At 47.7% G+C, this 27,121-nt stretch overlaps 13 protein-coding genes across 13 annotated transcripts; 6 read left to right on the top strand and 7 right to left on the bottom strand.

Moving 5' to 3' along the window:
* Positions 1–76: 76 nt before the first annotated feature.
* Positions 77–1,327, bottom strand: N7481_005039 (uncharacterized protein; the record flags this gene model as incomplete). Its single annotated transcript, XM_057264258.1, has 8 exons — positions 77–96; positions 151–260; positions 326–418; positions 516–571; positions 652–755; positions 811–859; positions 921–1,003; positions 1,075–1,327. The coding sequence occupies 8 exons, from the start codon at positions 1,325–1,327 to the stop codon at positions 77–79; spliced, it is 768 nt and encodes a 255-aa protein (XP_057121978.1).
* A 532-nt stretch (positions 1,328–1,859) lies between these two features.
* On the top strand, positions 1,860–4,019 carry N7481_005038 (uncharacterized protein; the record flags this gene model as incomplete). The annotated part of the gene is made up of 5 exons (XM_057264257.1): positions 1,860–2,073; positions 2,123–2,203; positions 2,254–2,399; positions 2,450–3,060; positions 3,140–4,019. 5 exons carry the CDS (start codon positions 1,860–1,862, stop codon positions 4,017–4,019), a joined length of 1,932 nt encoding a protein of 643 aa, XP_057121977.1.
* Positions 4,020–4,585: 566 nt separating this feature from the next.
* On the top strand, positions 4,586–5,274 carry N7481_005037 (SDR family NAD(P)-dependent oxidoreductase; the record flags this gene model as incomplete). The annotated part of the gene is made up of 3 exons (XM_057264256.1): positions 4,586–4,727; positions 4,801–4,967; positions 5,026–5,274. 3 exons carry the CDS (start codon positions 4,586–4,588, stop codon positions 5,272–5,274), a joined length of 558 nt encoding a protein of 185 aa, XP_057121976.1.
* An 840-nt stretch (positions 5,275–6,114) lies between these two features.
* N7481_005036 (fumarylacetoacetate hydrolase family protein) lies at positions 6,115–7,196 on the top strand (the record flags this gene model as incomplete). Its single annotated transcript, XM_057264255.1, has 4 exons — positions 6,115–6,351; positions 6,406–6,751; positions 6,811–6,931; positions 6,995–7,196. Coding segments are annotated over 4 exons (906 nt in total), but the record flags the coding sequence as incomplete, so codon positions are not given.
* Positions 7,197–7,665: 469 nt separating this feature from the next.
* N7481_005035 (uncharacterized protein) lies at positions 7,666–10,421 on the bottom strand (the record flags this gene model as incomplete). Its single annotated transcript, XM_057264254.1, has 5 exons — positions 7,666–9,601; positions 9,652–10,048; positions 10,114–10,205; positions 10,260–10,274; positions 10,351–10,421. 5 exons carry the CDS (start codon positions 10,419–10,421, stop codon positions 7,666–7,668), a joined length of 2,511 nt encoding a protein of 836 aa, XP_057121974.1.
* A 2,922-nt stretch (positions 10,422–13,343) lies between these two features.
* Positions 13,344–13,865, top strand: N7481_005034 (WD40 repeat domain-containing protein; the record flags this gene model as incomplete). Its single annotated transcript, XM_057264253.1, has 1 exon — positions 13,344–13,865. The coding sequence occupies one exon, from the start codon at positions 13,344–13,346 to the stop codon at positions 13,863–13,865; it is 522 nt and encodes a 173-aa protein (XP_057121973.1).
* Positions 13,866–14,749: 884 nt separating this feature from the next.
* On the bottom strand, positions 14,750–16,658 carry N7481_005033 (cytochrome P450; the record flags this gene model as incomplete). The annotated part of the gene is made up of 7 exons (XM_057264252.1): positions 14,750–15,015; positions 15,114–15,269; positions 15,321–15,355; positions 15,411–15,907; positions 15,974–16,109; positions 16,189–16,473; positions 16,534–16,658. The coding sequence occupies 7 exons, from the start codon at positions 16,656–16,658 to the stop codon at positions 14,750–14,752; spliced, it is 1,500 nt and encodes a 499-aa protein (XP_057121972.1).
* A 617-nt stretch (positions 16,659–17,275) lies between these two features.
* Positions 17,276–18,194, top strand: N7481_005032 (SDR family NAD(P)-dependent oxidoreductase; the record flags this gene model as incomplete). The annotated part of the gene is made up of 2 exons (XM_057264251.1): positions 17,276–17,545; positions 17,643–18,194. The coding sequence occupies 2 exons, from the start codon at positions 17,276–17,278 to the stop codon at positions 18,192–18,194; spliced, it is 822 nt and encodes a 273-aa protein (XP_057121971.1).
* Positions 18,195–19,459: 1,265 nt separating this feature from the next.
* N7481_005031 (Zn(II)2Cys6 transcription factor) lies at positions 19,460–21,200 on the bottom strand (the record flags this gene model as incomplete). Its single annotated transcript, XM_057264250.1, has 2 exons — positions 19,460–20,880; positions 20,918–21,200. 2 exons carry the CDS (start codon positions 21,198–21,200, stop codon positions 19,460–19,462), a joined length of 1,704 nt encoding a protein of 567 aa, XP_057121970.1.
* A 324-nt stretch (positions 21,201–21,524) lies between these two features.
* N7481_005030 (dolichyl-diphosphooligosaccharide--protein glycosyltransferase subunit 4) lies at positions 21,525–21,740 on the top strand (the record flags this gene model as incomplete). The annotated part of the gene is made up of 1 exon (XM_057264249.1): positions 21,525–21,740. The coding sequence occupies one exon, from the start codon at positions 21,525–21,527 to the stop codon at positions 21,738–21,740; it is 216 nt and encodes a 71-aa protein (XP_057121969.1).
* Positions 21,741–22,318: 578 nt separating this feature from the next.
* Positions 22,319–22,528, bottom strand: N7481_005029 (uncharacterized protein; the record flags this gene model as incomplete). The annotated part of the gene is made up of 1 exon (XM_057264248.1): positions 22,319–22,528. One exon carries the CDS (start codon positions 22,526–22,528, stop codon positions 22,319–22,321), a length of 210 nt encoding a protein of 69 aa, XP_057121968.1.
* A 106-nt stretch (positions 22,529–22,634) lies between these two features.
* N7481_005028 (putative C2H2 finger domain protein) lies at positions 22,635–23,477 on the bottom strand (the record flags this gene model as incomplete). Its single annotated transcript, XM_057264247.1, has 1 exon — positions 22,635–23,477. One exon carries the CDS (start codon positions 23,475–23,477, stop codon positions 22,635–22,637), a length of 843 nt encoding a protein of 280 aa, XP_057121967.1.
* A 7-nt stretch (positions 23,478–23,484) lies between these two features.
* On the bottom strand, positions 23,485–25,950 carry N7481_005027 (uncharacterized protein; the record flags this gene model as incomplete). The annotated part of the gene is made up of 1 exon (XM_057264246.1): positions 23,485–25,950. One exon carries the CDS (start codon positions 25,948–25,950, stop codon positions 23,485–23,487), a length of 2,466 nt encoding a protein of 821 aa, XP_057121966.1.
* Between the last annotated feature and the right edge of the window lie 1,171 nt (positions 25,951–27,121).

Here is a 27,121-nt window from a genome sequence, read left to right as displayed (position 1 = left end):
TATTAACTGGAAGACAACTTGAACGACGGACACAGGGAAAATTGTAATGATTTAGAGTATGATCTACAGCATAAATTTAGGGGGGAAGGTCAGGACCTAAATTTTAATAAGCTTTCTGAGCCCTAGTTATTCAGCAAGAATACCACTTACCCCAAACATGCAAGTTGCTAGGTGAGGCAAGCTCTCGTTCCGTAGGGCTGGTATCATTGATCAGGTCACCATCGACGTAGTGTTCAAGAATGAAGCGAGAAGTGTCAAACCTGTGATAAATGGTGAGTCTATTCCAAGGTTGGTTACTCATCAAAAAGGGGATTATGATCCATACCAATAATCGAAGATTTGACTGCCCATTATATGTCTTCCTACCCCCCCAGCAATTCTCATGGCCTTTGTGGCGGAGCCAGTCATGACCCAAAACCTGCGTGTCAAAATCATGGGTCTCGAATGACGAGTGATGTACGTGCGGCTTTGGCCCCTCAAAAAAGAAGAAACAATGATGGTCCACGAGCTCAGACCCTCGGTCCAGATGAAGGAAGGTAGTTATGTCCCTGCCGCTACCGTCGTAAACCAACTACTAGGCATCAGCAATGTTCAGTAAATGAGACGCGAATCATGTATATCCGAAACTAAATACTTTGAGCATCTACTTACGTTGCTTGCCTTGAAATTGAAGTGTGTTGTATAAAAATCGTACGCCAACGTGAAATCAGTCACGCACATCCCGAAATGCCCAAGCTTGTGTACTGGTGCAGGGCCTGTGGTATTGTCATAAATAAACGTTGTCGGGTGGATATTGATTATTTTACGGACCTTTCTGAAAACGCTGAGTCTTATTGCCCAGGCGATGCTTTTCCTCGGGCTACGGTATAGTTAAAGTGGGTTGGTGGGTGTTAATTGAAATAAACGTTGGTATAACTCACAAAATTAAAATCTAAGAGAGGTAGTGTCTTGACATCCTTTAGAGCGGTCTGACTGTGAACAAGGTGAAAGGGGAATTTATCGACTGGGTCGGAGAATGTAACACATTTTCCTCTCCTCCTGGCGCGTCAGTTAACTCATATATCTTGGTCGCACCGGGTAAGGCCTGAGCGGCTTCGAGATCAGTCTCAGATTCAACAACGAATGCGGCTCCACCAAAGGCATCTTCTTGCCCCTTTCTTGCACAGTAGACAAATGGTTCAGAGCCAGTACCGCAGTAATAGAAATCGTCCCCCACGCGCTTGGTTTCGTGCATTCCGAAGTCCTCTAGAAACATGCGCGCCTTATCGATGTCTTTGTGGGTGTAAAAGACATGCGCGATGCGCACCAGTTGAATTTTTAGAGACATTTGTGGCCGTTGCAAATGTGAAGGTCCATCTGAAAATCTGCTATCTCAACAGGGGTGTCTACCTTAACCTCGAGGGTTGTTGGGATAACGGGTTCAGTTGAAAGGCCCAAGATCCTAAATGATAGTTCTTTAATCCATATTTCCGAAAATACAAGATTTTCTTGATTTATCGGACTGTTTTCCAAATCACGGTCTAATGAATCGGTTCAAGAGCTCGGCAAGTCCGGTGTAACTAGTAGTAAGCTGGAGGGTGGCGTGCTCGGGTTGTCTTCGGACGATCTCCTTTGGAGGTTTCACCCCACCAGGAGATCTAGCTCATTGAAAATTTACCTAAAGACTTGTTCTTTTTATTGCTAGTAATTTTGAAGAATGAAACACGAAAATGGCGGCGTTGGGTTTAGTACGTGGCCGAGTGAACCTTCGCCAGCAAAAACTACTAGTATATTTTCCATCTTGCCTGTCCTACGCTCACCATCACAATCACTTCAAATTGTTCTCAGTTCTTTCGGCTCATCAGGACAAAAATCGTGTCATGCCCCCTTCAGTTGATACTAACATTTTTCCAAATGCTGCCAATGGCACTACCGGGAACAAAATACCAATTTCTAGGATTTGCGAGGCTAGGGGCATGAAGACATACCACTCGGACTCGTCTCAACAGACGCCCGGCGAAGTAGAGACTGAGTTTTTGATAGTTGGTGCTGGACCCGCCGGAGCCTCTCTGGCCTGCTTCTTGACGAGCTATGGTAAGCAATATAATAGCCCAAGGCTTTCTCACATATTAACCCGTCGGAGGTCTCAAGGGTATCATGATTAGTTCAGCACCCGCAACGGCAAATACGCCGCGGGCGCATATCACCAACATGGCTGCTTTAGGTTAGATATACTCACTGTCGAGGAGAAAATGGTAGCTAATTCCAGTAAAGAATGCCTTCGTGATATTGGCCTCGATGAACAACTTCGTGAACTGTCCTCCGAAGGACATTGTATGACCCACACTAGATGGTGTCATAGTATGGCTGGTGAAGAATATGCTAGGATCCACTCATGGGGTCATGCGCCAGGGCGGAAGGTAAGAGAACATGCCACAGGAAAACAATCCTTTCATTGACTCGGTGCCAGGGTGACTACGAAATGGCTAGTCCCTGTTCTCCGATTGATTTGCCTCAAACTCTGTTGGAGCCGGTTCTCGTTCGATATGCTGCACAGAATGGATTCAACACGCGATTCAATACGGCATTATCATCGTTTGAAATTGATAACGAGGGACTCATCATTGCCACCGTCCACGATGAGGTTTCAAACATCCAGTACAAGATACGCACCAAGTATCTTTTCGGCGCTGATGGTGCACGCAGCCAGGTTGTCAAACAGTTGGACCTTCCCCTCTCCATTAAACCTGGCCAAGGCCTTGCAATTAATGTTCTTGTCAAAACTGATCTCTCTCATCTCGTTGTCCACCGGCGAGGTAATCTCCATTGGGTCATGCAGCCTGATAAAGAGCACCCTGAGTTTGGCTGGCAGGGCATCGTTCGTATGGTGAAACCGTGGAACGAGTGGATGTTTATCTTGTTCCCTAACCGAGATTGCGATCCCAGTACTGAACCCTCGAAAGAGGCGTATCTTCAGCGGGTGAGGGATTTTATCGGCGATGACACCCCGGCGGAGATTTTGGACGTGTCCAAGTGGTATATCAATGAAATTGTGGCAGAAAAATACTCCGAGGGAAATATGTGAGATTAAATCACCATTCTCTCATACGTGACGCACTTGAGTGCCTAATCAGAGCTGACTTTCCCTTTCCACCAACAGATTTTGCATGGGAGACGCCGTTCACAGACATCCGCCCATGAATGGCCTTGGCTCCAACACATGTATCCAGGATGCTTTTAATTTGGCGTGGAAGGTCGCATACGTCCATAAGGGCCAGGCTCCGCCGTCACTACTAGATACATATAGTATCGAGCGCCAGCCCGTCGGGCGTTCAATCATCACTCGGGCCAATCAAGCATTCCGTGATCACTTCAGTGTTTGGGAGGCTCTGGGAACTCTGCCAAAGGAAGTTGAAGTCCGTCGAAAGGTGTTGTCAGAGCTACGAGAGGCAAACCCGGAAGGGCGGAAGCGTCGCCTTGCCTTGCAGAAAGCAATTACACAAACCTCGCATGAGTTCCATGGTCTTGGTGTTGAGATGGGTCAAGTATATCATGGCCCAGGAATCTACGACGCGGACGAGCCCCTCCCATACGAACGGCGTGGGCGTGCAGCAGAAGACGATGTGTTATATTATGAGCCAAGTACGCACCCCGGATGCCGACTTCCTCACGTGTGGCTCAATAAGGTGATTCCCACGAAGCCGGTCTCGACAATTGACCTGGCTGGACATGGTGCCTTTACTCTTTTCACTGGCATTGGAGGGGATGCTTGGAAGGTCGCAGCTAACCAAGTTTCCGAGGAGCTCGGTGTTCCCATCAATGTTCATTCCATCGGTTTTCGTCAGGTTTGGGAAGATGTCTATTTTGACTGGGAGCGATTGAGGGGTGTGAATGAGGATGGCGCGGTCCTTGTCAGACCTGACCGAGTAGTTGGCTGGAGGGCAAAGGCAGTACCCACAGCCACCGAAAGCTCTTGCAACAGTAGATTGTCGCAGGCAATACGTGCCATCCTTGGGCTACATTCGGAAGGCAATTTGTGACTAATTAATTGATGGCATACTCAACCACTATTGGCTCGGTTTATGTTTCATATTTTTGTACTTCGTTTAGATAAGCTGCATTAATCGACGTCATGTGGATCTAGTGAAGGGCGTATATCTATATGACTAGTGTTGTAGGCCGCCCCATCATCCCCTTGTATGCTGTTCACTATGGGGTCCCCTTTGGCATAGGCCAGATGAAAATGAATGAGATGATTGTTAGTATATCATAGCAGGGGGTAGGTGGGTGGTGAGGCTATATAGTTATACGACAAGAAGATCAAGTTAATTGGAACTTGAGATCAGCTTGGTTCTTTCTATCGACCGGGGGTATATTTTCGATACTGCGGCTTTGGTTTGCGATCTGTAAGATAAAACTTGTGCATATTTCTCCTGGAATCGATCCGTCATTTCGCCAATTCAAGTTCGCCCGAAATCAATCCGTCCGCGCGGGGAAACAGCGAAGGAAAAGGTTACTTCACGCCAAATAAAAAGTTGGATTGTACCGCATTATCCTTCAAAAATTAGAGATATTCTACCCCTGCGATATCTCAACCAACCTTAGCATGATAGGTCGGTTCTATGCTGTGACCGGAGCGGCCTCCGGAATTGGCCAGGCTATAGTGGTTCGGCTGGCGGAGCTCGGCGCAGCTGGGATTTCCATCAGTGATGTCAACAGTGCGGGATTGGAGGCTACAAAAGCCTTATGTGAGTCCTTTGTTACTATTTTCAGTCTCCATCTACATAGAGCCAGGAGCTTCAAATACTGAACAGCCCACAGGTACCGGTTTCAAGACTCGCACCATCAGTCAGAAAGTCGATGTAAGCAGATACGACCAAGTTGAACAATGGATCCAGTATACCATTGATGAATTTGGTCGCTTGGATGGTGCAGCAAATGTGGCCGGCATTGCGGGTGGCAGTGGCAACACGACCTGTGCAACGATGGTACTCGGACTCTTCAGTTCCCTGCAATTGGAATTGCTCGACTAAAAATACTATATAGAAGGATAGTGACTGGAACGCAATGATAGGCATCAATTTAACTGGTGTCATGCATTGTATGCGGGCTCAAATACCTCATCTACCTAATCCGGGTGGTGCAATTGTCAATGTTTCCAGTACATCCGGATTGCGAGGGCTTCCTCACAACGCGGCATATGCGTCCAGTAAGTTTGGTGTCATTGGATTGACAGAATCGGCCGCTGGGGAGTTTGGAAGCAAGGGTATTCGAATCAACGCTCTTCTTCCGTAAGATACCCCACGGTCGGCGTAAAACAGCCCTTCATTTTCACTCCGAATAAACTAACTGTGAGTAGTGGGCCGATTGACACTGCCATTTTCAGAGAAGGTGAGAAAAAAGGCCTCTTTGATTCCCAGGCCATCAGCGCTACGACGCTGCTAGGGCGCATGGGGGAAGCAAATGAAGTGGCAAAGGTACTATGCTTTCTACTGAGTGACGATGCTTCATATGTAACAGGAGGTATGCTTAGCTTTCATATCAAGGATTTTGATCTATCCAACAGCACTGCAAATAATTTACTAAATCCGAGCAGCGCACTGGACCGTGGATGGTGGCTATAGCGCTTGCTAATATTGTATCTGGTTGCGTCATTTGAAAGTAATACTTTGAAAAGATCCTGAGAATGGATCGGATTTATGACAGAAAGAAACTTGTCCATCTCGGAGGTCGCAGAGAGAACACATCTACTAGTATGGTTGCTACTTTAAACACAAAATCCGTGATCTCGGGTCAGCCAACGTTAAGTCCCATTTTCCATTGTAGCTGTGAAATATAAAATTTAGATGGGAGATAATCCATTAGTACCATCACACCCCATCTCTTCGGCTGAAAATTTTTGGCTAAATCATTGGTTACCAGCCCCCTGTGCCGTAAGACAACCCAGCCCGGCTATACCGGACCAACTAGACCGATATTAAACAGACCGAAATTGCTCCGCGTCTATTACTTCTTGCTGTTTGTGCGTTTTAACAACCATTGTCTATTTTCTAGGCCAGATAAAGGCTAACATTTAAACATGGTCAATTACTTTACTTCTGTCTCTTTATTTCCCGACTCTCATTTCCTTACAGCGCCTGGCCTGTGTTCAACCAAGACATTGACGACAGCCGCAAGATGTCATCCTCTTGGTCCCATCTCATCCGTTTCATTGCTGAAGAGGATGGCCTGATTCATATTGGTCAGGTCGATTCTGAAAAATTTCCTGACGTTGGATTAGCAACATTGCGAGGCGACAAACTCTCTGCCCGGCTCATCAACGGGAGCATTTTTGATGGTGTTGTCACGAACAAAACCTTCCATGTTACGAAGGTATTCTTTGCTCAATAAATCTAACCGACGTCTAAGTAATGGATATTTGAATAGCTCTTGTCACCGCTCAGTATAGACGAAATCCCTATTATCCGCTGCATGGGGCTCAACTACCGCGACCATGCACGAGAGGCCAATATGCCCATTCCGAATGTGCCAGTTCTCTTCATAAAGCCTCGAACGGCTTTGAACGGACCTTTCCCAGCCAAGATTTCCATTCCAGGATTTTTTCAAGATGGAACCACTGACTATGAAGCTGAGCTTTCCTTTGTTATCTCGAAGACGGGGAGGGACATTTCCGAGGAGGAAGCCTTGAACTATGTCTTAGGATACACCGCTAGCAATGATGTGAGCGCTAGAGGACAGCAATTTAAAAATAGCCAGTGGTGTTTTTCAAAAGGTGTGTCTTCACAATATGTGGTACCTTCTGGATATATTCGTCTAACAACCAGTTTGCAGGTTTTGATGCATCTTGTCCTCTAGGGCCGGTCCTGGTCTCATCCGCCGCCATTGGCGACCCGCATAACCTCCGAATCAAGGCTATCTATAACGGACAAACGGTACAACACTCGAACACGAGGTTTGTCTTTGATAAATAAATTCTGGGCTCCTAATGACACACTAATTTTAATTTTGCAACCAGAGAAATGATATTTACTATCCCCCAGATTGTGTCATTTCTCTCACGAGGTACTACCCTTGAGCGGGGAACCATCGTGATGACTGGCACAGGACCTGGTATTGGAGCTATGCGCAATCCCAAGGTGGTGTTGGACCACGGCGACAATATTCGGGTGGAGGTTGAGAAAATCGGAACTTTGATCAACGAAGTATATTACGAATGAGTGCCACTCGGATTGATTAAATAGTTTTTTCCAATGCAACCACCAATTCGCTCTCTAGCAATAGTATGTACTAATAGTTTAAGACCCTGCCATTCGGGCCTCTGCTATAATCCAAGATTTAAATCACGTAAGAGTCTCCGCAGGAACTAACTAGACGGCCTAGCACAATAGTTAAGGTGCCATGCAACTATCTCAACAACTCTTCCAGCACCCGAATTGTCGCTAGCTCGCAGCCTGCGGTGTCTGATTCGATTTTTGAAATTATCTTGAACTTGGCATGAGGCTGTAGCTTCGGTGAGAAGCTGGCCGGGCTGGGCTTTAAGCGGAAAGCATGTTGTATGACTCAATCACCGCAGTTGTCTTGAGAGGCTCTCAAATTTTGATGGAGGGCATCCATAGATCATTCTCAGATGTTTTGCGCGATGTTATTTCTAGTGGTATGATATTTGTTCATCTTAGAATAAACTTATCAATACAAAGAATACCCTGATAGTAAATCAAAGATATTGTTCGTGACATCGATTGATACGCCTTGTCCAAAAGCTTCATCATTGGCCAAATATCGGGGAAATAAACATTCTGGATTTGATCTTGCAGAGAGTATGGGATCCAGAAACCCGGATGATGGGTTGAGATCAATTTGACTATAGCTTTGTTTTTCAGGATCCGATCTTTCAGAGAATGGAAGATGCATGTCATCAATTATTGGCAAGTCGTTAAGTTTGGACTGGGAGGCTTGGGTGGACGAGAATACATAAGAGGAGTTGCCAGTAGGTGAGTTTTGGCGCTGGTAGTCACCGTTCTCGAGCTCGGTACTAATTACACTTAGCGGCGGGGTTTCAAGAGCCGAAAAAGTAATCTGCGGCGCGTTATTTGGATTCGAGTTGACGGACGGTCTTCTGGATTGATCTGCACTTGGATTCGACGGTATTATGCACCAACGGCTCTTGGGTGAATCTTTTAATTTGCGATAATTTTCAAGCTGGCCCTCGAAAGCTTCCAAATTTTGTTGAAGGGCCGTATGAATGTTCCACCAAGACACGCTTTGTTTGTAGGTCATGTAAAGGACTTCAAACTTGGATTTTATGAATGTGCGTCTGGTTTCACCATGCTCGAACTCCTGTCGAAAGATCTGGACGGCAGATGCAAGCCAGATAGTGCTCGATAAGAATGGATTTATATATCGAATATGATCCTCGGTGCTTCGATTGATTATTGCGAGAATATTGTCTGCTGCTTCAAAATACTGCGCTAACGCCACGCTGTTTGTGTCAGAGATTGGGTATGATCCGGTGATATTTGGCTTTTGTAATTCCGGATTTCCAGGCTCCTGCTCCCATTTGACCCCGGGGCTGAGACCCCGAAAGACATCGTATCGATGTATCATTAGCTTTGCCAATTGCACCATGATGTAAATGTTATATATTGAACAGTGATCCTGTCTGATTGAAGACACCTGGCCAGGAGCTCGGGCTTCAAAGTTCAAATACTGGTTGCGATATTGTAGGCTCTTCGGTAGAACCAAAATGAAACATTGAACAGAGTTTGCGAGGGTTTCAAGCCTTTGATTCGCTTCCTCAGATAATGCAGTTGTGCTTTCCGTACCATCTGTCGACCCGGTGTGTTTGGACTGGTGTCGAGAAGGGTTACGATTTGGAATGCTTCGAGGACTTGAGATTATTTGAGCCTCCTTCATGAGGGAATTAACCACCAAAAACCACGCTTTGGGAGATTGGTTGCCAGACTCATGGAGTGTCCTCCATCGAAGTATCGGGTCCCGTTTCATAAAGCAACTGGGTTGAGGTCGGCGGTCGAACCAATGTTCGTCCTCCACCGGGAGAAGTGTCTCGATTTGTGACCAATCTATTGCAGGAGGCGTCCGTCGAATGGTGCTAGCGAAGACATCCATTTCCCATATGGCCCACCATGCCCGTCTTTTTTCTTCTTTCCAGCACCAATCCTCCGCCCCAAAGTCGTCCAAGTCTTCGCAACCGGAGTCGATCAGGTGCAGGTCCAACTCATAGGCTAATCGAATACAAGTGCCGAGGGACCTCCAAGCTTTTCCACGGACACCTTGTGTGAGTTGAAGATGGGTCGCGATGATGAGTGCTTGTAAAATGTACAAAGAAGGTGGTTCGTCACCGCATTCGTTCAATCCTTCATTCACATATTTGAAAGCGAGTGTTAAAAAATAGTCAACTGGAGACTGGCCCTTACAGCTTTCCCCAGGGCTGCTAGTCCATTCCTCACGAATTTCCTCGGGGCTGAACCGTGCCGCATAGGCTGACATTGCCGCAAGTAAGGCGGAGATGTGCGTGGATGACACAGCGCCGTGGAGCTTTTTGGAAAACTGGGGCTCGCAGAATAAATTGATCGCAACCATGTTGTCAAAATACGATTTTAACCTGGATACAAGTCAGTGAAATCTTGACGAGACTTTTAAGGAGATATTCACATCGAGGAGACACATGCTCCCGTCAATCCTAGAGCGGCACAGGCTTTCTCAATTTCCGTACCCTGTAGGTTCCTGGATATTTTGGGCTCTGAGAACTGTTCCTTATCAGGAGAGGTAGCCTCATGGGCTGGGTGCAAGATGAAGGAGAGATTTTGGATATTAGAACGCGAATCTGGCCGATCAGACCCGTCCTTTTCCGCAGGAATGTCTTCGTCATCAGCTTCTGGAGCCGAGCCATGTAATTCAGAATCGTTTTGTTGGGAATGGGCGTCGATTATAGCAGGCTCCGTATCTAGAATGCCATAATCCGGTCTCTTTCTCAGACTTTTCGATTTGAAAGACGTTGCATCATCTTCAAATCGCTGCAAGGGTCGTTTCCGAGATCGCTTCAAAGACCCTTTAAGGAGGATTAAGATGGTAAAGAAACGTAAAAAGAAGCGAGACCACGATTTATTCACTGACCGAGCTTTGGCCCTGGCTTCAATGGCCCTTCAGGGTAACTGCAATCCTGGGATGTCTCAACGCAGACTAAGCATTGAGGCCATTGACGGTCGCTGGACTATTGCATCAGACTGTGTGGCATATCCATCAACTAAAAAAAAACCTACCACCTCACCTTGCGTCTATTAATCACGACACGTCAGTTCCAAGTCATCTTCAAAATCATACGGGGTTTAGATATGTGAGCTTTCAACGTACCGGCGACACACATGGCAAGCAATATCTGATGTTCGCCGGCTATCTCTGTTGGAGTCCACATTCAACCACATACTTAAGGCTGTGGATTCGATTCTGTGAAAATTTTAACCGGCTAGGGTTGCGAATGACTTCGCGAATATGGCTCGGCGTTGCTGTGGCCTGTTTGAATCCATTAATACACAGCCAAAAATCCCATCAAGGCGCCCTTTCCCCACAATTCGCTTCCCCTCCCCTGTCGACAACCCCGCCTGGGGCTGTTATATGAGAAGTGAAAGTTTAAAATTCCCCCCGAAATTCGTCCGTCCGTCGTAATGTTACTGTAGCCGCAGTACTCCGTACAGCATGCCTACTTGGTCAGAGTCAGATCAGAACAAAATATCATCTGCAAGTTTCAAAGTTTTACTAACATTTACTGTGCCAGAAATCCACATTAACAGAGAAAGAAATACATATATCTTCTTTCCATGATGGAAATATTTTACCTGGTGCCATGCTTGAATTGAAAATTCAAGCCCTGGTAGCTATCAGTACTTTCGAAAACCGGTGTCACCACCTACACTCTTTGATTTCTTCTCAAACCCTGATGACAAGATACGCTATGCCACGTATAGATTAGTTGAAATGTATGCAAAATTTCAGAACGTTTTCCATACAGGTACGTGAAGAACACAATTACATAGGATTGGTAAAAGACTGTAAAAGTAATCTTCGAGGTGGGGTTTCCTGGAATGTTTAGTTCAATGCAAACTACTCAATCATCCACAGATACATCGCAATCTGGCAAGTTGTCTATCGTATCACTCGCCCTTGCATTTCCCCCGCAAAATCAGGCTGTACAGACGGAACATCTTATATACTTAATTGCTTATTTATTCGATATCCATTCGAAATCCTCCTGTTTAGATTATTACTCAAAAGCTATGTCCCTAGAACCGGATTTCCATGATGTTTAGTAGAAAAAAATGGTGGTTGAGCGCATTCAGGTCACCTGACAACAAAGCTGCAGGGATACCCCTCACTCAGCTGAGTGGCTGGCAACTCCAATGGACTCAACTCTTATGGTACAACTGCGGCATTTTGTGTGACTTGCGATCATGATGACTTCGACTATATTCTATGGCAGAAACGATGGATTTCAGATTGGGATCAACCATGGGCCGGTCAAGGTGAAGTTCCACCAGGGTAGGTTTAATCACGTCTCTATGAGTCTGGGTTCAAAGTAACACATTTCTATTCATCAAGCATATACTACCAAGGATATCGACCAGATTTGCCTCTAAAACCTACGCTGCCTAAACTCGTTTGCCATAAAAAGCCGCTTAAAAGAGGCTAAGGACAAATTACTCCGTCAATCGTTTGATTGGATTCTCCAGGACCTGTAATATCGCAGTTAGCGAAATGGGAACGATATATGTCTACTCTAGATCAAGGGCGGTACTGGTAAAGGGAAAACAATGATGTCGATCGGTCTTATCGAAGTACTCTTCCAAGAATATGACAAGCCTGCTGTAGTAACTTATTTCTTCTGCCAAAATACAGATAACGAGCTGAATACTCTTCAATCAATTATGAAAGGCTTAATTCATACGTTGGTTAGACAGCGGGGTGAACTTGCGGAGTCATTACGAAGTCGATAGGACCCCAAAAACAACCGTTTCAGTAAAGACGTTAGCTTATGGCGAGCGTTGTAGGATATCCTTTGGGAGATATTGGACCGGTGTGACTGTTCAAGGGTATATATCATTGTAGATGCCCTTAATGAGTGTCAAGATAGTGGTATGGCCGACTTCTTAAGACTTATTATCTGAAATAGTCTTGATCAACCCACTAAAATCAAATAGCTCCTGACAAGCCGGCTATTAGAAGCTGTAGAGCGCACATTACTAGTTGGGCATAAGCAGATGTAAGTTAGTCTAGAGCTCAACTCCGACTATATCTCTCAATCTGTACAGGCTTATATCTCCTATAAAGTTGATAAGCTCAACCTTCGAAACAGATACAGAGAGACACTTGGGAGAAAATTAAAAATTAAACTTTTCACGAAAGCCGAGGGTACCTTCCTATAGGTAAGCCTGATATACAAGAGGCTTGAGAATATCCGCACAGATAAAGCCTTAGCCACTATTTAGGATTTACCGCCTAGACTTCACCTATTTTATAATCGAATTTTGAATCAGCTACACGAAGGCCAGCCAGATAATGTCCATAATTATATACGGCTACTGAAGGCAATAATGCTGGTATACCGACCTTTAAAAATAGAAGAAGTTCCCAGCGTAACTGGTCTATTCTGTAGAGGTGATATAATCAAGTTCATAGTTAATCACTGTACATCTTTTGTCAGAATGCAGGGAAACAACATTGAATTTGTCTATCAATCCATTTGAGATTATCTAGCGGGGGAGAACGGATTGGCTATACTTGACTTATATGGTCACTATAAACATTATAATATTGTTCTTAGCTGTCTATCTCACTTAAGTGAACAGCTGAAAGTCAATTTTCTAGACCTACCACAACATAACACGACTAATAAGTTTGCAGAATCACTGAGAAGTAAGAGGCAAAATATTCTACTATCTTCTCTTGACTATACGACAATATTTTAGGTGCAACATCTCCAGAAAGTCCCACCAACGGCTACAGCGTAAAGCAGGGCTATTGAAGAAGGGCTAGTTAGGTTATTTCTACACAGCAAGCTTTTAGAATGGCTAGAATGCTCTAGCCTACTATATAGTTTACCTAAGGCCTTGGATTCTATCGTAGCCCTGAGAGATATGACTAAGGTAAGTGCTTGATAACTCTTGCTCTCTAGGCTTATTGCTGATAGTCTGTTAAAGGAGGATTCTTCGACACTCACACTTATACAAGATGCCACACGTTTCTTACAACGACATTACTACAATATAGCGTGATGGCCATTACAGATCTATAGCTCTGCTCTTATCTTCAGTCCTGAAACAAGCATTGTGAGGACAAGAAATATTAGCAAAATGCCAGTATACCTCAAGAGTTTCCCCAAGACTGAGAAAGCCTGGACTTCTCTTATACAGACACCAAATGCCAACTCCGTCAAGACTGTGGTGTTTTCTCCAGATGGCAAGCAAATCGCTTCAGGCTCTTATATGACCATCCAGCTTTGGGATAGCACAACAGGGAACCTTCAGAAGACAATAGAAAGCCATTCAGTTCTGGTCGAGGCTGTGGCGTTTTCGCCGGATGGCAAGTGGATCGCATCAGGCTCGGATAAAACCATCAAGCTTTGGGATATTGCAAAGTCTAACAAAACCTCAAAGCTTCTTGGCCGTCGCTTAGGTAGTCGTCTCAAACTCCGACCACAAAGAAAAATTAAAATATCGGAGCGAGTGCTCGACCTCAAATTCTCTATAGATACCTTATACCTTATCACAGGTACTAAAACAGGTACTGAAAAAATCAGGCTTACAGATAGTACGATAGAAGAGCACAACAAGAGTCCAGTTTCTTTACAGAGCTTCATTTTTAAGGATCAGTAGATATATTATAGAGTTATGCCATTTCTTCGCCTACCATCAGACATACTGCTAGCACGCCATATCACACAACATAACCAAGTGGCTATTAGGTTGGAAAATGGACAAGTGTTAAGCTTTAGATTCGACCGAAGTGCTCTGCATTCTATGCTAGGGCCATGTGCGGTTTAAAATATAGGTCTAGGGATCTTTAATGAATACATACACGCATATTATTCAAAGCTGAGTCAGTAGTTACCTTTAAGAACTAATCATATTTACGATGATGGAATAGGATTCAGATAATCTTTATGTTGTTATCCTGTACATACGACACTTTCTGGTCCAAAGAATATCCAAGGGAATGTTATTAGACTGGCAATTTAAGGTGAGACACAAGAAGCGCGGCTTGAAGCAGAAGGCGCTAGCATATTAGTCTACCCTGGTCAAATCAGCTCATAAAGTTAAAATTCTTGATGTTCTTTTCCCCTTCTAGAGTTTTGGTTTCCCTCGAGTCCTGCAAAATACCCCTACTGCCCTTATTGGTACATTACCGGCTTAACAGGAATCAAACAAATACTTTACGCTAAGTACGGTTATCAAATACACCAATACGTATGCATACATGTCATTTTAATATAGCTATTATATACTACGCTTAATATGGATTAGTGATCCCTGGCATTGGGGTTCGAGAAAGAGTCAAAGAGTGTAAGTGGTGACACCGGTTTCCGGAAGTACTGTAGTACAAACGAAATAGACAGCAAATTCAATCAAAATGACCGTGGTAGGACTTCAAGTTTTAGCTTCGACAGGGTTTTCGCAATGATTTATTTGGTCATCTCTTGTATATCGAGGCCCAGGGTGCAAATCGCCGATGCTTCTTGTCAAAACAGGAAAAACCATCTTTATTCCCATTTCTTCAGAAAATCCAACGCCCCAGCCAACTCATTCCTGATTGTCGCGACGTGCTTCTCACTTCGAACTTTGATCCGAACCTTAAATTGCAGTGGTGCCTGCAAGATTCCTGAGTTGTATGCGTTCACATCCAGGGGAATAGCCTTCCCGGTAACACTGTCAATGGGTTCGGAGAATTCATAGGCCCATAGTAGCTTAGCTGCGATGCGCCACATGTTGCGCTCCGCAAAGTGCACCCCTGGGCATAATCGGCGGCCTGCACCGTAGCCATAGTGATGTGGATATTCGAAGACCAGTTAGTTAGATCCAGAATCAAAGGTTGGCAGGACCTATCTCGGTTGCTCCATTCCGGACTTCCGGCGTAGTCATTTGCAAGCTTTGGATGGTTTGCGTAACGCTCGGGGTCAAACGTGTCGTGGTCTTGGAAGAGCTCTTCTGTGTGATGAATAGCCCAGGTGGCTACAAAAAGCGTAGAGTCTTTGGGAATCAGCATGCCCTCATACCAGTCGCCTATACATGGCGGTTAGCAAAAGCAGAAGCAAAATTCAATGTCAAACTCACTCTCGCGGACACGATGGGGAAGTCCTGTCACAGCACTAAATTGAAAGTCAAAATTCTAGCCATCCTTGAGAGTCGTATTGCGATACTTACACTGGCCGCCACCTCATCCCTTCTTTCACGATTTGGTTGATGTATGAGATTTTCTTAAAGTCACTGAATGTCGGCGGTCGATCAGCAGGGCAAAACTTGTCGATTTCATGTCGCGCTTTTTCCTGGACGTGGGGATATTTGGCGAAAGCCAGAATCAATGTGAGAATCTGAGCAGCGGTGGTATCAGCTGCGCCTTCAACGACCTCACCAACCAGGTTATTGAATGCATGTTGGGACATCGGCCAGCCTTTCTTCTCATACTCATCAAGCAAGTCATCGATTATGCATTCCCGTTTGATGCCCCTGGCTCGACGCTCATCAACAATGCGACGCGCCTTTCCCCACATTGAATCAAACACCTCACCTGCCGCGATCGCGCGTCGTTTCCAATAAGCAAAGCGCTTTGGAATAAACTTGAGAATGGGATATTCATCCACAGGTGGATTGGCACCAGCTTCCATTGCTTCAGTCCATCGGTCCATGACGTCGTAAACGACCTGAGACATTGTTAAAATCTACATTCAACATATTCCGATTTAGGCTTCGCATGTCATAATACATACATGACCCCAAAATGAATCAAAGGTCGATCCCCGGTGACCGAAAGCAAGGACTGAAGCGGATGAAGCAGTGTATCTTCGTACATGATTGAAGAACCCGTCCGGGGTATTCATCAGGTCATTTAGTAGAACAGTCGCTCTATCGCGGGCGGTTGGATTTCAAGTTAGAACGTGACTTTAATCCAAGTGAGATCCGACAGGTATTATCTGACACATACTCTGCTTCTTGAACCAAGAAATGTTTCTCGTCAAGGTTTTTTGGAGAGAAGTTATGAGAAATGACCTTCCGCTTCTCGCGCCAAATCGGGTCCATTTGTTCCAAGGCAATGTGATCGCCTTGCGTCAAAAGATGGCCTACATAGCTAGGAGGACGATCCGAGTAAATAGCTCCTTTTTTATCTAGCAATGCATGGATGGCTTTTCTATCACATAAGACAATGATATTGGTCGGTCCAAATTTTAGCGAAAATACCGGGCCGTACTCCTTCGACCAGTCACGGAATCTGATGAATGGAGAGAATTTAGTCAAAAGCAACATGATAAATTTGGTTCTCATCACACACTTTGCATATAGGCCGCTTGATGGAATCTGGTGGAAGTTCCCGAGAATAGGCAGTGTTGGAGGTCCCTTGGGCATACGGGGATCACGTCGGCCAATTTGAAGAAGACGATAAATGGCAAAGGCCATAAAAAGAGCCACTACTCCCCACGCAGGGGATATTCCTCCTACCATTCGCGAGAGAGTGTTGGGGCTTTTCATTTTCCTGATTCTATGTCTGAGCCGAGGGTGTCTGAGATGAGGGCAAAAGGTGCTGACAAGCGTTGACTTCTCTTCTGTGGGTTTTTTTAATTAAAACTTCAGTGACAACTAAAATGTCCAGGTATTATTGACTATTACGACAGCGAAATATTCCACTTTGACTTGAATACCGGGCGGACCATCATCGGGCTATCTCCACGCCTCTACTTACTTCATACCCCGCACGGCTAAGCCGCTTGAGACTATAGTTGTTTCGGTACAAGAGTTCGTTAAACAAGGCCCACTAATGGCCGTTACCGATGCCGGCGAATGTGGGAAGAAATTGACCAGTGGGCCTTGTCTCCAAATTGCGCCGGTCGGACTAAATTGTTAGAGAAATATTCCAAGAATCCCCCCCGAGGCAGGAAACTGGAGTGCAAGAAGTCAGCCACATTTATCTAAATGTAGGGTCATATGCCTTTGCACAGGATGGAAGTCAAAAAGTGAAATTGACCCCCATTTGTCTTCAACCTTCACTCGCTGCTGCCATCTGAAACACTTCCACCATGTCTCAGAAGCGCCTTAAAGGAAAAGTCGCACTTGTGACCGGTGCCTCCTCTGGCATGGGCCGAGCGACGGCGCTCTCCTTGGCAGGAGAGGGGGCAATTTTGGTCTGTTGCGATCTCAAAGCTGAAGCCAATCCCAATGGCTACGAAAAGGATCTTGCAGAAACCACCGTGGATGTAATCATACAGAATGGGGGCAACGCGATATTTCAGAAAGTTGACATCTCCAATTTCGAACAAGTGGAAGCCGCATTTGAAAAAACAGCAAAGGTAAAGCTCGCTCTCATGGTTCCTAGAACTTTATATGTCATTCTCATACTTGACAGCGATCTGTTGGCTTGTAGCTAATATTCTGGATGTTTAACAGATGTTCAAACGTCTCGATATCCTTGTGAATTGCGCTGGATTCTGGGCGCCGTTCAGGAAGTTTGCCGATGAAGATGATGAGCTTTGGGCGAAGATGCTGCAGATTAACACTGCGGGTACATCTAAGATGTCGCGACTTTCCATTCGGCAGTTTCTCAAGCAGGAGGTGGATGACTCTTGGGGAAGCCGTGGCCGAATTGTGAATGTTTCCTCCTGTGCAGCAAATATAGCATATGCAGGGGAAGTGGCCTATTCCGCTACGAAAGCCTCCATCAACCATATGACAAGAGCGGGTGCAATTGATCATGCCAGGGATTCCATCAACATCAACTGCATTGCTCCCGGGGTCGTTGCCACCGGGATGGCTCGAGTCAATCTGGAAAACAAGGAGATTTTTCAGACTATGAAAGGTGCTACGCCGTGGCCAAGACTGGGGTTTCCTGATGATATTGCTCAAGCTATTCTGTTTTTCTGTTTGCCGGAGTCACAATGGATCACAGGACAGGTTCTTGCAGTTGACGGCGGAATGACACTCGGTGTCCCTGCGGAATAAGTGTATACTCCGAGACAATTAGTCAGTACCATCATTATGTCAAAAGTAATGACACGAGGAAGCTTGTATCAGTCAAAGGGCCACAGATTCCGCCCTGGCGAAGTTAGAAATGGACCGTGACAGATCCAATCTTCCTCCAAACATCAGCACTTGGAGGCAATTGCTCTGCGCCCGGTAAGATTGAATTCGTCTTTGTCCACTTTTTTAGACCAATGCTGCAAGTGAACTAGAAGCAGTACCCACAGTACCCCAGGTTCAAAACCGGACGCAAAACCGGGACCAAGTACAAGGAGCCCTGGAGCTATAAGCCAACCGAGCAGTGTCAGCCCTCGAGGCCCTCCGAATAGCGACAATGGACAACCTCTCCCGGCCCAGCAGCGGCAAGTTTGCAGCAGTATCAGCGGCAGTACCAGCACCAGCACCAGGAACAGGCCCAGCATCCAGGCCAAAACCAGAGATCCTAGGACTACACCAGTGGGTCATCTCATGCGCTCAATGCGCTCCATCAATCCGGTCCTTCTACTCTATACTCCTACCAGATAACGTGAAAGTCCATCTCCAATTGAATTGGGAAATTAACATCCCAAAAGGCTCGCATGGAAAAGAAAGTAGCTTTGAACATGAATTTATCACTAGAGACTGGATGAATGGATGGTAATGGCCTGTAGGGGAATGCCAGTGGCAGTTTGATGGTAGTATATTATTATAAGAGCCAATCATATTACGAACCTACTCCGTAGATGCCATGTACCTCACTGCCACGCGGAGTCAACTCTACCCAAGTGGGTCAAAGCATAGACCCTGCCTGCCGGAGACGAAAACCTTATTCTCCTATTCGCCAAAATGCAAGATTACTCTCCAACTCAATGGCAGTCCGAGTCCTCGTCCAATGATCGACAACTCAGAATCACATTGTCTCGGTGGCCGGCCCCATGAAGCCACCGAAAGCATACATAAGCCCAGATGATCGCCCTCGAGACAAATTCCGACGGGCCGGGGCAGACCGAGCTAGGCCCTGCATACTCGTATACAGGAGAATGGGCATATAGGCGGTGAATGCTCCCCGTATTCAACGACGGGGAATCGGTGGAGCCATATAGAAGGGGGGCTTGATCCCCGAGCATACGCTGGGGGTTGACCGGGAGCGTGCCTGGCCCCCAATTTCAAGCGCCAGTTTTGCACTCTTATATCCGGGCAGAAGCCCCAACTTCAGGCAGCCTTTGCCATCTTCTTTATTACAAGACTGAATGCACATCATTTCCCATTCAGCTCGGTCCGTCCTGGACCCAAAATCGGCCAGCATCGAGATATGACGTGAGATCTAGCGGGTCTATGCTAGGCCGGACACCAAGCTCCAGCACATCGCGCGCGACGGCTTTTATCTGTCGCATGATGGATTGGGATATGGCCCAGGTACGAGCCAATGATCGGAAAACACCAATGGTGAGACCGATGCGATCGCGACTGGGGTCAGGCATCTGGCCTGCCTTGACGGAGCAGGCGGCCAGCTGGACGATGGAACTGAGCGTGAGTGCGCAGATAAAGAAAGGTGTGTGTCGCTCCACGGGCAGACGCATGGCTGCCAGTGTGGACAGCTCGCTGGCTGCCTTGACGGCCTTCATGGCATGGGCGTGGTGGGAGAAGGCGGGAACACTGATCGGACCGTGGTGGCCACAGATTACCTCCGAGGCGACTGCTGGGGATGACAAGAGATCGGAACGGGGGAAGTTCAGGTAAATGGAGGCTCCATTTACTATCATGGTCGCTTGAAACATGATCTCGTCTACGGAACCATCCGGTCGCATGAGTTCTGCCTTGGATTCCGGCAGGTGGTGGAACCAACTCGCGATACGGGCATCGATAGCCTCGACGTTATCCTGCTGACCCTCGGTCATTTCTTGCGTGGCCACCACACGACCAAGAATGCGCACCGCTTCAATTCGGTAGGAATAGGAAGAGAAGTCGCGCTCCTCATCGGCAAAGACACGCTCATCGAACTGGGCAATTGTCGGTGCAGGTGGCGGGGTCAGGCCGTCCTGGTATATTCGCTCCTCGCAGGGAAGTGGGACTTCGGGTAACACCAGGTTAGTGCGGTACACGCTTTGCACGCCGAGGGCCGTCAGCATTCCCTCTATCACAAATAACTCCCACCAGGTCCGTCGCAGACACTCGGCACGGATTGGATCGCCGTTGCTCGCAACCTCGGCATAGTTGGCTTGGTTGAGACCGATGTCAAGTGCTAGATCTACCGCACTAGCCAAACATTGCCCAGCCTCCATCCGCTCATTTCGTGAATGCAACACAATCGCTAGTAGGAGGAGAGCCTGGATCTTCTCGATGCTGGGGATTTGCTCGTCGACCGCCGCGACAACCATCGGGCGATAGATCTCACTCGAGGTGGCCGGGGTGAAGTGAGCGCCAATGAACTTCATTACTTGTTCCAGATATGGAGGGAAATTGGAGCGGTAAAGGAATCGCAAGGGCGGGAGAATGGGATGCGCGGCGTGGAAGTAGGTATAGTAAATATCGAGTAGGTATCCGTCGCTGCCGACAGAAGAAGAAGAATCCGGGGTCAACGGGCCAGGTATCGGACGGGTTTGGGGCATTGTGATGGGAAATTCGTGCAATCCGGGGCTTGCAGACCCAGAGGAAAGCAATGGCATCGTAGGTGTATATTGGTGATAGCCTGGAACTCCCCCCACCACCACCACCACCTCCTCCACCAGTTGGTAGATGATTCCAGTCGACGGAAACATCGGACCTACCGACGAAAGGGTCCATGGGCAGCTGGTACTCTGGCGATTCCTCTTCAGCGCGACGCTTTTTAGATGGGCCTTTGTAACCTCGGCGCGATTTGGTGTAGTTGCACTCGGAGCCGGTCAAAGCACAACGGCCGCAGATTGGAGATCGACCATCACATTTAAGATGTTTCTGGCGACACAGTAGACAAGCCAGTAGTGATGGACCGGGGGGTTTGGGGCCGGAAGGAATTTGAGGATCGGCCATGGTGAATAAGATGCATTAAGAGGGGGAGAGGGAGGGAGTGGGAGTTGTGGAAGGGAAAAAGAGAAGGAGGAGAAGAGGGGAATCTCATTGAGCGACTGCAAGGAAGAACCCTGTCACTCTTTCCCTTCCCGCCGATGCCACTTGTTCCTCTTCCACTACACCTACACCTACACCACTCACCACCACTACTCACTCACCACTACCATTGAACATTTACTACAACTACACTCACTTAATATACTACTCGCTTGAGCTCTTCTCCAGCTCTTCTGCTTATCAATCGTCCTCCGCGCTCCCGCTCCCTCCATATCCACCACCTCCACCATGATCTCCGACGGTGACCTCTATCGTCTCGCCATCTTCCTGGGCTCTTGCGCCATGATGATGATTGTCCTTTACCACTTCCTCGATGTCAATGCCTCCGACGAGGAGCCTACCGATACCACCACCACAAAGTCCTCCTCCAAGCCTATCGAGTCTACAACCGCGTCGTCATCCGGGCCCACAGCCACGTCGCCAGAGTCAGGGAAAGCGAAATAAGCCCCTGGGGTTGATATGCAATTATCTTCAAGAGCTCGGGGATGGGCAGGAATCCACGTCCCCAAGCTTTGTTTGGCGTTTTGAGTGTGGCTACGAGAGGACTGCAAGTGCATGTACAATAAAATAACAGTCCAGTTCAGTTCAGCGTGATAGCCACGTCTCCTCGATTTACTCCTTTTTTGTGAATTTCCTTTCTGCCACGATTTCTACCAATCAAGGTTATCTACTCGACTTTTTGCGTCCGAATAGGAGCTTAATCTGTTTCATGGACATGATCTTTTGGGAATCTCTACTTCGTATGGGGGATTCAATTGATTTGATTAAGGTACTACGATACTCAGATGCAAAGACGCTTGTGTATCACAAGATAGCGTAGCACGTAGATAGCACGTAGATGGGACAAAATGGGCGCCCATCCGTGCCAATCCTCGCTCAGCATGCTTCAACTCACAAACAATCGTCCGTGCGAAATCGAGCTTTCATCTCCGATCGCAATCCATGTAAAAAAAAAAAAAAGACAAATGATAATAAAACAAGGGTATCATGGGTGGGGGAATAGAACAGATGAAGGTAATCGATCAGTTAGCTACCGCCATTTCTTCCTGGTTGACCGTCTCCTGGCACATCATAGGCGAAATCCGATGACTGCTCACCTCTGAGGTAACGCCAGCATCGTCGAGCCAGCGAATGCCTCCGTCGGTCATTGCGCGGGCACTTAGCTCCGTTGTTTGATTTCCATGCGATCGGTTGTAGGCGACCACCATGCTGTTGTCCGCCGGTAAGGTCATAGTACTCGGGCGCGCATTCCGAGTGAGAGGAACGGTAAAGTGGGTAATTTTGTCATCAGCTAGAGAAGCCACTGATATTAGACCATGTTTCTTCGTAAATCATCATTTAAAGCCGAGCTTCTGGCAGCACGATATCGAAGGTAGCAGGCACGTCGCTTTTCTCACCAGTAACAGGTACTTTTGGTCCATCTCCAATTTTCCAAGCCACGGGACGCATGTGCGCATCCTGGGCATGATTCCACATATCGGCAGCTGCCTTGGGGCTCGTGTCACTGCAGCCCTGCCACTTGCAAATGAAGCTGTACGGGATGTGCATCTGCATCAGATGACTTTCCAGAGCTTTCAGATTATGCAACTCGGATTGGCAGTCTCCCCACCGGCACCGAAACACAGGATATTGGACAGCGGGCCCCGGAGCGGGTATGGCCACCTCGACAATCTTGTTGGGCCGGCCTCTCTTCTTAGTAGAAGACATCTTGATTGGGGAGGGCGGGACGATAACCTGTGGCTCGGGGTAGGCTTTGGGGGAATGCGAGCGCGGAGTTTCAGCCCGCGGAGTTTCAGCCAGTCGTGGGTGTGTCGCGGTGGGTGTGGCTCGTTGGGTGGACTGTGGCTTGGACGTGGAGTTTGATTCGGATTCGGATTCGGATTTGGATTTGGATTTCGGTGTTGATTTGGGAGTAGACTTTGGAGTGGGGTTGGGTTTCGGCGCAGATTGTTTGGGGGGAGAAGGGTTTGGTGGGGGCGGTAACTGAGGTGAGGGCGGGGGGTAAACAGAGGTGGAAGCTGTTTGTTGGGTGGGCGGTGTGAAGCCGGGGATTGCGGCCGGGGTCGATGTGGGGAGCTTCCAAGAACCAGTGAATGAAGTGCGAGAATGATAGCCCGGTGCCTGAAATGGGAGCTCACGGAGTGGGTCGTGGCGATTGGACACATTGGGGGAACGGGGCATGCGCAAATCAACCCACGGCAAACCTGCAGCATTTGCTGGCGGTTGTGAGGTCGCAGTTGTTGATACTGGTGCTGGTGCTGGTGCTGGCAGCTCCGGAGGCCCCGGAGGCCCAGGAGGCCCTGTGACCGGGGGCCTTGTGACTGGAACGGGGGGGGCCGATCGGGGCGGGCGGTGGGAGTACCCGGGGTGCAAACACTGGCGGCGCAGCCCCAGTCTCCCGATTTTGGGAAACCAAACTCGCTTGAGCTTCTTCCACAAGATCCCAACGGAAAGTAGTCAAGTCTTTAGAAGCATCAACCTCCGGGAACTTGTTCCGAATAGCCTCCATGTGTTCATTAAGAGCTCTTTCTGTAGGATGTTTGGCACAATTGATCAACACGTCGTGTGCAATCGTCGCTGGATCATAGCTGAATTTCTTGAGCGCGTCGGCATTGTTCATGGGCTGAATCATATCTGGCTTCAGAGGAATATGTGATTGAGACGGGGACTTTCGAACATAATCGCCAGCTTTGAATCTTTGAGCTACGGGGCCAAGCGGTATTTGTTGGACTTTGACTTTCGTCCCATTGTTCAATCGACGTGATTTGGAAGGCGGGGCTTGCGAAAACCGCGGCCCAGATTGCGCAGCTCGAGCAGGACTCCATGACTGGCTGGGAGGAGGGCTTGGCACGGGTTTTGGAGCCTGAGATAGACGTTGGGAGTTACTCAATTGAGGTGCGGTACCAATTGTTGGTTTTGGTAATGGGGATGGCGCAGGTGCAGAGACCGAGTCTAATTTCGTCGGATGAGAGGTTTGGTACTTGTACTGGCCAAGAGGACCGGTACATTGCCGAGCTGAGAAGATACCCATGGGTGCAGGAGAAGGTTGAGATGACGGTGGTTGACTCTGAGAGCTAGCAAGCAGCGCAAGAGACACCTCAATACTGGGAGCTTGAACAGGCGTGGAAAAAGTTTTCATCTGAGAGAGAGCTGGACTGCTCGATTGTGGCCGAGAAGATCCCGAAGCAGACGGCAACACGGGAGACGCAGTATTTGGCGACTGAGAGGAGGCATGAGAGGCATGAGAGGCATGCCGATTGGCTGATAGATGATCGGGGATGGGTGTGGCGGCCTGCCTGGTCGGGATGGAAGGATGTGACGCTCTCTTTGGATCATCTGAGGTTAAATTGATTATACTCAAGAGACTTGGAGCGATAGTTGTATGAAGGCTTTGTGGGCGCATATTAGGACTCGTCATTTGAGCTCTTACTGGGGCCACAGGTCCAGGGCGTGTATAACTAGTAGAACTTGCTTGAGCACGCGGTTCCAGTGTACTGCGGGATGCCGATGTATACGGTTCCCTCGGGGGGCTCGTTTGAAAAAAGGCCGGTGCAGCTAACGAGCGCTGTTCGTCAGGAGTGGAGATACATGCTCGACTCTGGGGACGTGCAATCGCATTATGCACCCCAGCTGACCGAATTTCTGATTTTAGATAGTCATCTTTCTTCTGTTCGACAGAGGCAGTCCCCGTAGGTCTTTCCATAGATATGTGCGGGGGAGCACGCATCTGGGGCAGGAATCGACTATGTGGCATCTGTTGTGCAGGTGCTTGCATTGGCGCGGTAGTAGAAGCAAATTGCTGTGGTGGGATCGCCGAGTTAGTTGTGTAATTCTGGGCGGGTCGAGAATCATCAGATTGATGACTGAATGTTGGCGAACTCAAACTTGCACCAAAGGGCCGTTCATATTGCCGCCGCTGTGCATTAAGAATGCTTTGTTGTCGCTGCTGCTCCTCTCGTCGACCTCTCTCTTGTTCTTGTTGAAGCCACTGCCGCTGCTGCTCTTCGTTCTGTCGCTGCTGCTCCAGGAGTTGCTGCTCCTGTTGGTCTCTCTTATTTTGCTTTTGTATTCGTTTCTCCTGTTCGATTTGTCGCCGTTGCTGCTGCTGCTTCTGATGCTCTTCCTGTTGCCGTTGCAGTTCCTGTAGTTGCGATTGCTGCTGTTCCTGTTCCTGTCGCCGTTGGTCATATCGCTGCTGCTGTGAGTCGTACTGCGTCTGATGTTGCGTCTGATATTGCGACTGGTACTGTAGGTGTTGCTGCGGCTGTTGATAGTGCTGTTGGTACTGCTGCTGCTTGTGCTGCTCTGGCTGCGGTAGAGTTTGCCGGCGCCGTTCCAATCCGAGCCACCCTTCCTCATAAGACGGGGGCAGGTTAGGAAATCGGGAGTCTACTGGTCTCTCCAACGGAGTAGGCGCTCTAACATCTGCGTCAGGTTGAGACTGAGACACTCTGCGCTGATTCTCCTCCCGGACGTAGGCGGCATAGGCAAACTGGGCCATATGTGCTGCATCTTCGAATGCCGGGTGCGGGGAGTACGTTGTGGGCAATTCTTGCTGGATTTCTTGGGGATCGTTCGCTCGCAGAAGCTGGACATGGGACTCGTCCCATTCGTCTGGCCAGCGGGAGCCATTGTACTGGTCATTGTTGACCATATCGGAGAGAGGGATGCATTATCGATGGTAGCATATCATGGGCAGAAGACGAAGCAGACAAGTAGAGATCGTAGGACAGTGAACAGTAACTCAACCCACTCTTCCTTTGTCCAATTCGTCGCCTGATTGCCGTCGCGCACGCGCGCGGCCGGCAGATCGGCAGAAATATCCCCGGCGGTGAGGTGGCCGTATAAATCCCGGCGGGACGGAAGACTTCACTTCTCCAATCGCAAGCACTTGTCTCCTTGTGGTGATGGGTGTTTACAAGTCCTCATAAGGACTGACTCAAGAGGTTCCCGAACCTACTGCGTTATGCAACTTATCAGCTTGTCATAATGCTCGACATCTGAAGTTTTTGCTGTCTGACTGTTCTCCATGCCACAGAACAATCAAAGTCAAATTCAAAATGGACCGGGACTTCAATTCCAATTGAACCCAATATTGAATAGCTAATCAACCGCAGCAGATTGACAACATCCCCTATCCAAGCCCGCTTCCCGCTTCTTCTCCATCACGGTCGAAGTTCCGCCATATTATCACCTCGTCAATCCCGCTTCGGTGGCTCACATGGTTGAAGAGATAAACATTAGGCGTATAAAAAATTGCAGAGCCAACCGGTCATTGATCGGTTGGTGATGTTGTCTCGCTTGCAGACCGACTCTTGATGCTTCTAGCTCTGATGATGTTGGTTTGAAAGTGAGGTACACTCCTGTAAAATACATAGCATGTCAATGAAAACGAGTAGTAACTATGGTGTTTGAAGTTCCGTTCAAGTTTAGCTACCAGTAGTAGGTACCTAGGCGCCATTTATTAAGGTACATGAATATTGTCGTCGGCTACCTAGGCATCTTTCGTGATCTAGCTAACGAGCGCTACTCAGTACTACTAGTAGGTAGTACTATCATGGATATAAAACTTCTGGCATCCAAGTCCAAGCATCGCTAACTTGAAATGGACAGACCTTCTGTTCGGCACAAGAGCTGAGAGATATAAACGGCCCCGGGTTAATTCAATAGAACTTGCTAAGTGGAAAGATCATAGCTGGACTGGAAGTATGTAAAATATCAGGTTAATGTACACGAATCTTGAGAGATGCGATGTTGAAGAACGAAACCAAAGGAATGAAAAAAGAGCTCAAGAAACCGAAATCAAAGCCACCATATCATACCTC

The sequence above is a fragment of the Penicillium waksmanii genome (assembly GCF_028829765.1).
Source record: "Penicillium waksmanii strain IBT 27052 chromosome Unknown utg000005l:1.0-5232799.0:1.0-5237142.0, whole genome shotgun sequence".
Classification (NCBI taxonomy): Eukaryota; Fungi; Ascomycota; class Eurotiomycetes; order Eurotiales; family Aspergillaceae; genus Penicillium; species Penicillium waksmanii.
Note: the sequence above shows the minus strand (reverse complement) of the source record. Positions and strands in the feature narration are given on the sequence as shown.